This window comes from Zingiber officinale, chromosome 8B, assembly GCF_018446385.1.
Source record: "Zingiber officinale cultivar Zhangliang chromosome 8B, Zo_v1.1, whole genome shotgun sequence".
In the NCBI taxonomy this organism is placed as follows: Eukaryota; Viridiplantae; Streptophyta; class Magnoliopsida; order Zingiberales; family Zingiberaceae; genus Zingiber; species Zingiber officinale.
The window spans coordinates 37216402-37226583 of NC_056001.1; the positions used below are offsets into that span (position 1 = coordinate 37216402).

General features: G+C 37.6%; 1 protein-coding gene and 1 pseudogene across 2 annotated transcripts; both read right to left on the reverse strand.

Moving 5' to 3' along the window:
* Positions 1 to 2213: 2213 nt before the first annotated feature.
* LOC122014792 lies at positions 2214 to 6194 on the reverse strand (annotated as a pseudogene).
* A 1658-nt stretch (positions 6195 to 7852) lies between these two features.
* Positions 7853 to 9929, reverse strand: LOC122017019 (peroxidase 30-like). Of its 2 annotated transcripts, XM_042574481.1 has the most exons (5): positions 9852 to 9923; positions 9285 to 9428; positions 8886 to 9018; positions 8599 to 8791; positions 7853 to 8493 (listed from the first exon to the last, which is right to left on the reverse strand). In XM_042574481.1, coding segments are annotated over exons 3-5 (606 nt in total). In that variant the 5' UTR covers positions 8888 to 9018; positions 9285 to 9428; positions 9852 to 9923; the 3' UTR covers positions 7853 to 8082. The 2 variants fall into 2 exon arrangements, with proteins under 2 accessions (XP_042430415.1, XP_042430414.1); XM_042574480.1 differs by having other exon boundaries at positions 8886 to 9428; positions 9852 to 9929.
* Between the last annotated feature and the right edge of the window lie 253 nt (positions 9930 to 10182).

Here is a 10182-nt window from a genome sequence, read left to right on the forward strand (position 1 = left end):
AATTAAGAGAAAGGGAACAGTCCATTGCGTCAATCAAATAGTCATTACATGAGTGTAATATATAGACTCGCGATTAAACTGTGAGCTAGAAGTACTAATGCATGACTGAACACATTAGACCAATAACAGTGTAACAATGGCCCCCGCCAGCATAGACATTTTGTCTAGCTTGTAACATGAGCTTGACTCACAGAAGTAAAAACTAAGGATTTGAAATAAAAATAATGAAAAAAAGAATAGTACTCACATGCAAGCAAAATATAATTTAAAGGGTTCATGAGCATGCATCCAAGGATTCCATATGCCTAAGATCAACAAAGGCCCAGAAATAATTTATAAAGCATGCGGATGGTTAAGTTAGGAAGCAAGTAAAGGTTCAAAAGGGCGAAGTTTGTATTTGTGTGAGGCACCAATCGCTATGTGAGCAGAGGCTGGTAGTAGCAATCATCAACAGATTGTCGAGTCACAAAGAGGCTGGTAGTAGCAAAGCTCACACAGCTTAGAATTCCTTGCAGCATGCAAAGGAGGAGATTGGATTACAAGCATGGTATGATAATGGCGTTTTTTAGTTATTGTATTTGTACATTTTCAATTGGAGAATCACAGCAGTAATGTCTGCAGGACCTCCTGACCTGATTAACAAGTGGATTTAATTTTCTTGAAGGGAGAGGAAGATAGTACCAATGAGTGTGCAAGCGGTGTGCGAGCGCTGACACTAAGAGGAGGAATAGATGATGGTTACTACTCCACAAATAGGATGATGGAAAACGACAACAAAATTCATGTGAAATGGCATGAACATGGGAGAAAATTTCACGCAGATGATCATAGGCGCAAGTGATTGACCGAAACAAGCAGTGCGTGCAAGCAAGCAGCAGCATGTGTGCATGAGCACATGCGTGTGTAAAGCACTTAGCCAGTGGAAGATAGGATCTTGCTGCTAGCAGCCTAGTAACCAAGATAGTAACCTTTAAAAACTGAATAAGTGGAGAAAGAAAGGGGAGAAAGTAACAAAATTTTCAAGTTCACTACACAAATATCCAAGCATACTATGTTAATAAGGTCAGCAACAACAATCAAGTGTCGGGCTGTACAATTTCAACCACTGTTTCTCAATCAAAGCCTATGATATGTAGAACATTATAGAGCAACAAAACCAACATAATATCTGTACAAAATTATCCCTGATTCATTTATGTCCATTGCAACAAACCAAATCATAAAGAGCCTTGCTTGCATTAGCTGAAGTAACAATTTCAAAACATGCAATTGTAAATTTTCTGCTTTAAATGTCATGCAAAAAATTCACCTACTTGATGGAAATAAATGCACAAAAACACCACAAAAAAAAAAAAAAAAGCTTACAAAAGCTTTTGATGAAAAGGAACTCAGCTTGATTTATCCTTTGTCAAAATTTGTGGCGTTTAAATAAAATTTAAGGAAATAGAGCCTCACCATTGTCATTTTGAAGTTTGCTTTAGATCCAGAAATTTAAGATAGTAAATTAATTAACCATCTCGTGTAAGTTATCAATGACATGTCCTTATAAATAAACCATTCAGTGAGAATGATCACCAAAATCATAAAGCATTACTAAGATGCACATCTATTCTGCATTATACTATTCTATTGCTAAATGCACTGTCGAGGAGACAAACAAGAGGTAAGAAGATACTTTAGCAGAATTTAATAAAATGAAGTGAAAGAGACATGGCAATTTAATCAACGCATCAAGAGATAAACCTTACATCATAATGATGTAGAAGAATGTTAGACTTCACAGCGACCTCTTGATTATTGTCTCATTGTTGAACCTACGAATTTCAGAAATAGGACCAATAAGAGGCTAGAAGTCAATGCTGTAATAAGGGTCAAAAGAGAAGGCATGTTAAAACGGCACTTCTCAGAACCAAGGTAAATAAATCAAAACTCAAGTAAACATAAATCCTGAAAATGCAAGCGCTTTCAACCGCAGCAGCACGATGCATGTGTTAGCACTCCACTCCATCATTGTCAGACCCCAAATTATGAAATTCTGAAAGGACACACAAAGTAAAATATGTCATAGCAATGAGATTATATGTGGAAATCACATCTCAGACAAGTCAGAAATTGCTATTAAATTTCAAACCAACCAATTTCTTATGTTTGCAAATCCCAACAGACACTTCATATCAGAATGATAATTAATATTATTAAACAGCATTACCACATACAATCATTAGATTTTTAGAAATTGATAATAGCAGATCAATCTCCAAACAAAATCTGCTTTTGAAGTACAGAAATTAAGATTTGACAATAAAGTTCGAACAACATTGTCCACTATAAAAAAAAAGAGTAATGGAGTTCAAAGGAAGAATACCAAAAACATAAGTCAAAAATCCATACAACGAAAAATAGATAAAAGCAGTTGGAGTATTTGAACAACTGTTGCATCGGAAGCCTTTCTCGATATCCAGCACCACCAGACACTGAAAATCCACGTGATCTTTAAATGGCGCAGAACCACAACCTTAGAATGGAACTAGAACACAGGAAATAACAATTAGAAAGGAAATCGAACATAATGTACGGATGACCAATGCTCTGCCGCAAGTAGTTTCGTAAATACATGTTAAATGATATCATTTATACCTAAACTTGTCCTGTCTCATGGCACCCTCCACTGAAATTACAGGAAGTGATTTTCAACAGTAAAATATTACGTTCTTAACTTAATCACACAATTTGATTTGGACGGGATCTGAATCAGGTTCGAAGTATTCATTTTCTATGTAGTAGCGAGCTCTAGCTGCGGCCAAGTGAGCATAATATGCAGGCGGAACTGTAAAGACACACAAGAGTTAGATTCCATTGCTATAAAATAGTAACATATGAACAACCAAGAAAGTAGAAGGATTGCAAAATTTACCTATCGATACTGTGTTAGTGCATCGAGCGTATCTATTTTTGGCAAGAACAAAAAGAAATTAGAAGTAATAAAAAAAATGCTTGAGAAGAAAAACTGAAATATAATGAGAGAATTGCTAAGTACGTATAACACAAGTTGTTAGTTAAGGTCTGCAATTCATTCGAGGAAAATCCATTTTCGTCGAGCAGAACGTAATGATGAGTAGGCCTGCTTGTCCCCTGGTTATAAGAAGAAAAAAAAACACGTTATGAAAACATTATATTCGTACAGACTCAAAAGCATAGTATTTTGCAGGCTTCAGCAAGGTCAGGTCAAGCATAGCTCGAACAAACATGGCCAGGACAAGCTTAACCTAGGGCCCGTTGAAATTAGTTGCATCAAAGTAATTCAATCAGTACCTGGTTTGCAATATGACTACATAAATAAAAGTCAAATTCTTTTGGATGACAGATTTTCGTATCAACAATAGTACCTAGGAGCAAAAAGAATATAAGTTCTAAATGCCTAAGAAATTTTTTTAAATCAAATGCAACTAACCAGGCAAAATATTTCCATTTCTCGTGGCCAAGACACCCTGATTTCCATGGACTTTGGGGAACAACCTTGTGTGATGTCGCTTTTGGACTACAATAAATGTGATCCCAGGACGATAGTCCGATTCTATAGAAGTACAAGCCTGAATTCATGAACAGAAATAACAATGCAAATGTCATGCAAGAATGACAATAAGGGATTGATGAAAAAATATATCAGGAGAAAGAATCATACCAATCTTATAGCGGCCACTTCAGATAGCAACACCTGGTTAAAACTGCCCTTCGCCTACTCCATCTCTGCAATAAAAACCTTCTCAATCAGATAATCACATTACACCTATTTGATTTCTATGGATCTCATCTAACCTATAGAAAATTATTCTTTTAGGTTTCTCATTTGTTGACTTGTAGAATCCTTTTAGTAGTTCCCTGCAAAAGGACACAAATGTTTAGTATCAATCTTACTAGAATTTATACAAACGAGCAACATAGAAAATGTACAGTATCATTCCACCATGTTCTTCCCCTTTAGTTGTATACAAATCACTAATGATCTCTTGACCGCCCCTTTGCTTTGATAATAAACTTCTATACTTTGAGACATTTGGCCAGTCCATCGATGCTACAACTGCAGCAATGGATGCAGAATTCTTTCACGGAGCAGGGTGTGTGATACATCGGCTCCAAATATAATGGTTGGCATCTTGATATATTCTTTTACAAGAGGTATCTTGTAGTTAAAGGGATTGTCGAGCACGGTGTTGCTTCCGCTCGTCTGCTCAATTATATATGAAAAGGGATTAGTATACAGGCAGATAATTGGCTATTAATCATGGTAAATCATAGTAGACATCAATAACGAACCTTAACATTGATCTTCAGCGTGACAGTTTCCAAATATTTTTTGCTGTATTTTAATGCCACACTTGGATTGCAACACTGTGACACAATATCGAGCTCAGTTTCACAAATTCTCTTGATATTCCCTGTCATCCATCACAAATTGAATCAAAATCAGATAGCAAATTTTCCATACTTCTGAGGATAGTCATTGGGCAATACCGTAGTAGCCTTTTGTTTCTGGTAAGATCACAATCAACAATTGGATGTGCTTCTCTTCAATCCCTGATTGTTTAAATACTTCTATTGAGCTATCCTTAACGTCTCTCAAAGCAGCATCCAATTGATGAATATGAGCAAATTTGAAAGGGAGAAAAGGTATTGGCGTGATAACCTTTAAAAATTTTATGTAAAATCAACTAGATTATATAAATGTCAATTAAGAGAAAATTATAGTGATTGACGTGAAGCATCCATACCATTCCAATGTCATTACACATGGCAATCAGCTGGTCACAAAAATTAACTACATCTGGTGGGCATGATGAGAAACTCAAACATGTCCAATAATCAACAGAAGCACCATACACCAATTTCTGCGAAGCAACAACACCACCATGTTAAATAATTAGTCAACAGAGAGAAGTACCAGACGTATATATCAAAGTGCAGAAAAGAACAACTGAACAAGAAGTCAGCAAAAAAAAAAAAACCCATGTTACCTTGTTTATCATGTTCCACTGACCATCGAAAGGAATGAAATATCTTTCCCTTCCAGAATCAATATATTTTAGCTGTAACATTCCAAACAATTCGATTGAAATAAGTTAACTCATAGCATTAGTAATTAGACAGAAACAATACATATCCGAGCCAAGAATTTCTACACAGGAGTAAAATATTTAGAGGGAAAATACCTAGGAGCTGGTAAAATACGAGCTTCTACAGTAGTGGGCTCATTATTCTTCGTCGTTAAGCCAAATTCCTTCGTGAATTCATCATTATTGTAGTCGTTTTGTTGAACCATCTGACAAAACACCGTCATGTAAGTTACACTAGCAAGCTTTGGAAATCTTTAATGTAATTATATTAAAAGTCATCTAAAAGTTTTAATTTTACAGTAGTACTTTAAGGAACAAGAACAATGCGCTTAGTATCACAAACCTCACAAATGCTCTGTATTCTTTCATCGGGCAACTCGCATGCATTTCTTGATATTGCAATAACTTGTTCCACATTCAGATTTTTGGAATAGTGTTGTCCCTCGACAATTTTGCAAACCTGGACATCCACAATTTATGCTCACTCCCAACCAAGAGGCAAGGCCATGAAAGATGATTCAAATTGCGATCATACAGTTCCTTAAAGTATTGGACCACTGATACCTCTTTTTGTTTTCCTTTGGGGAGAAACGTAGGGAACAAATTCCCTCAATATAGAAACAATAAGGATGAACACAATTTTCAAACAATCATGGAGACCGAGAATGTACTTTAGTTGTTCTGCTGGCTCCCTTGTCAATCCACTAATCCTGTGTCGTATTTTTAAACCTTCTCTGTGATCTACCTCAACCATTACACCAATTAAGACTTGCTTGACCTGTCAATTTTTAGGAGTTCATATGCCTGTATACTAATCCCTTTTCATATATAATTGAGCAGACGAGTGGAAGCAACACCGTGCTCGACAATCCCTTTAACTACAAGATACCTCTTGTAAAAGAATATATCAAGATGCCAACCATTATATTTGGAGCCGGTGTATCACACACCCTGCTCCGTGGAAGAATTCTGCATCCATTGCTGCAGTTGTAGCATCGATGAACTGGCCAAATGTCTCAAAGTATAGAAGTTTATTATCAAAGCAAAGGGGCGGTCAAGAGATCATTAGTGATTTGTATACAACTAAAGGGATACAAATTGCCCAAATTGCTAGTGCATCAAGCCATATTTGCCCAAATTATTTGACAATCTCACTGCATCAAAACAACTTGACAATCTCAACAGAAAAAAGAGGTAGAAATAATACATCTAAATTATATGAAATCAAATATGCTTAACATATAGCTCACTTATTGAATCAAAACAATTCGACAATCTTAGCACGAAATAGAGGTTTAAATACTTACACTATACGGAAAAAAGTCATTATCCGTAACTTTGACCAGAAAATGATTAACACTAGACATTCCCTTCCGATTGTGCCTAAGTCCGGACGAGATGCAATATTCAATAACTTTCTCGAGAGTACTGGAGGATCTGTCAATAGAGGTGGAACTTGCTCCTTCGCGTCGATCGGGAGCAGCTGGACTACCTCGATCGAGAAGTACGACATTGAGACGGAGGATGGTAGGAGGACGAAGTAGACAGAGCGAGGAAATGGAACATGCCCACTTCTACCTCCGCCGCTTCGCGAACTGCCGCCATGAACCCGACCACCCCGGGCAACGCTAGACATCGAGTTTAGGGAGGCTGGAGTCGATAGAGAAATGAGAGACCAGGTTTAGGGTTTCGATTTAGGAATTAGGGTTTTGGTTTAGGGAGGGCGAACGTAGGTCTCGAGAGCAGCTCCTAGGCGCGCGACAAAGGAGGCGTGCGTTGTCTGTGTTCTAATATGTGTAAGCAGCCCGAAAATATAATTACTACATTGCATATTTTAATTTAGTAACTTATAAAATATATTTTTTTCTCCAAACGACAGCCAGTTGAATAAAAGACGACAGATTTATAACAGAGCATGGATTAATTACCTAATTGAAATCATAGTGATAACATTCAAATTAACCACTAGACTCCACAAATTAACATATATTTCTACCTAATTCACAATATAACTAGTAACAGTACATACTTAAAGCATCTCCAATGTAAAATTTTTAAAAAGATTTATAAAATAAAAAAGTTAAATAAAAAAATTTCTAACCATTATGGATGTAAGAGCATCCACATCAGCTATCCTATCCAAAAATTTTATCTTAAATTTTGGATAGGGTAACTAAAAACCCTCTACATCAGTAACCCTATTCATTCCCTAAATTTAGATTTGATGAATAATAATTCTTTAAATTTAGGAAATGAAACCTCAACCCTAAAGATAAAATAATATTTCATTTTAATCTCTCTCCTTCCACTCAATCTCTCTTCTTCCACTCATTCCATAAATATAATAATAAAAAATAAAAGAAAAAAGAAGAAAATAATAAAAAAATTAAGGATGATGGAAATTTTAAGATATTTGATGTAGTGTGTAGTGAAAAGTGATTATCTAAATTTAATAAAGTGGGTCATTTATCCTGAATTTTAGATATAGTAATAGAGAAACTGATGTGGATACTTAAGGTTTGAAGTTTGTTGTTAAAGAGCAGTAGTGAAAGTTCAAAGCTGTTTTTTTTGTTAAAATTGATGTAATATACATGTAGTCATGCAATTACATATTATAAAATGGAGCACACAAAAATCATTTAAAACTCTAACTATCGGAGATGTTTCAATAAGTTTTTAGAATGTTGATGTGGCATATTGAGATCATAAAATTTTTTTTGTAAAACTGTAACTATTGAAGATGCCCTTAAGACGCTAGCATAATATAATTATAGTGATTAGTTAATTAATCATCATGATTAAGTTATGATAATTAATGCTATATATATAGTGCTTAAGCTAATTAAGAGTTGACTGCCTGGCAACTTTTGCGAACCTCTCGCCGGGTCTGCCCGCTGGCGGCGCCAGCCTCCCCCCATCGAGGTCGCGAAGTCCTTGAAGAACAGCTAGCGCCTCGTCTGCGGCGTAGGCCTTAATTTGCGAGCACGCCCACCTCGCCTGCTTCCCCTACCAGGGCCTGGTTTGACAGAAGCAGCCCCTCGCTGGCGAGCCCACATCGAGGTGGACCAACGACGAGGCTATCGTCGTCGTCCCATTCGACAACGTCGATCCAGAACAGAGATGCTGCAGGGACTGAAGGAAGATGCGATCTCCTGCGCCGGCGAGGCGGGAGGCGAACGTGGAGCAGGGGGCCTTGCCGATGGTGCATGTGGGCGCCGGAGAGCGCGACCATGTCCGTGGCAGAGAGGCCGACGTTTTCAAACTTTTGGAGCAGGGTGGCGACGCCAAACGTCGGAGATGGGAGGCTGGTGGTGGCCAAGGACCAGCTAGCAACGGTGCGGTCCCTCCGGCCGACCTGCACCGGCCATGTCGGTCCTCCCGACTGCGTGAATTTCATGATTAAGTGCAAAATTTACAAAAATTTAAGGTGTAAAATTGACATATTCGAAGGCTAAAGTGAAAATTTCGCAGATAGATAAATAAATACCAAAAGAACAGAGTCTCGGGCAGCGATGGCGAGGAGATCGGCGCAGGAAACCGTCTCCGGGCAGGCCATCTCTCCTCCTTGATCCCCTCCGCCACGTACACGTCGAAGCCCCTCACCGAGTTCTCGTTCGGCCTCACCGTCTTCTACCCCACCATCTCCGCCGTGTCGTCCAAAGCACCAACGCGTCGCAACCCTGAATCACCACACAGATCCAGACGCATTGATCAAATTACACGGCAAGATAAAAGAGTGAATTAAAGGAAGGAATCTGCGATGACGAGGACGACATTGACTAAGCAGTCGTGGAAGTGGAGGCGGAGGAGGGAGGCTGCCATGCGGGCGACGTCAGCCACAGCCTGCTGCACGTCGGAGAAGATGATGGCCTCCGCCAGCTAGCGAGCAACTGGTGAGGTATAATGACTACAAAGAAAATAATTATAGAAAATACTATTGATTTCAACGATTTTTCATATTTAACATTACGTATTTAACATCCTTATGAAATAGTGTCGAGAACTTTCATCAAATTTAATCCCAACATCTACAATACTAACATTTTAAATAATTATGAAGATAATCATAAAGAAAATATTTTCAAAGTTCAATCAATTTACTGCATATAAAAATACCTAATTTGTCATCAGCAAGAAACATATAAGATAACTACACCATAAATTTACACATACCTGTAAGTTTTGCCCATACAAGTTCACCTGGTTCAAGACCTTGACAATCATGAAAGTTAAGTGCTAAAGCCAGCAATTCATTGTAATTGAGGCCTTTCTTCTCTAAGTTGGGGACACCACATTTCCAACATAAATCCTTCATTTCTACACAAGATAAATGAAACTTTATTTTTTCATTTGAGAGAATCAAATGCTCGACATCATCATCCACATATTTAACCTGCACTAAGTTGAGTTTGTTTGAGTTAAAAGATAAGGCATAATGTGTATTGAGTAACGATTTAGGGGTACGTAGGAAAATACACATTAACTGTTAACATATCAACAACTAATCATGAAAAAAAGAAAATCAGAAGAACGAAAGAATATAAGCAAATGAGCTTTCAAACTTCCATAAGCGAACTAGAACATATCACAGGCTCCTTATTTCATATAACGGAATACCACGAAAGAACTAAACAAGAGAAATGATGTACAGCAAGCAAAAGGTGAAGCTTCCAAACTGATGGTTTTTGAGAGGTGTTTGGAGATTAATGAACGATTGACCAGACAAAATTCAATACATACTCTATGATGCTTGGTGTCTGAATTGTACTCCGTGATGGAACCCTTGTACCAATCATCATCTATAGGCCAGAGAACCTGAAAAGCCTCAGTTAAAACTGATATCCACAGAAAATCATTTAGTCGGATACTCACACAGTCATGGGAATTACTTGCCTTGCATTCCAACCCAATCAATGCATGCGGATCTACGCCTTCAATTTCCAACCTACAAGAACAGAGGAAGCACCTAACTTAGCTTCCAATTACTCAGCATCTTTCAATTCCATTCTACCAAGTTCTGTTCAAACATTCCCTTGCCAGTAGCATGAACTAACTTAGCTTCCAATATCAG

Coding starts and splice junctions, on each gene's coding strand:
- LOC122017019 (XM_042574480.1), bottom strand. Junction 8,494..8,598: donor CCCGAGACTCTGTTCTTTTG/GTATTTATTTAT, acceptor AAATTCACGCAG/TCGGGAGGACCGACATGGCC.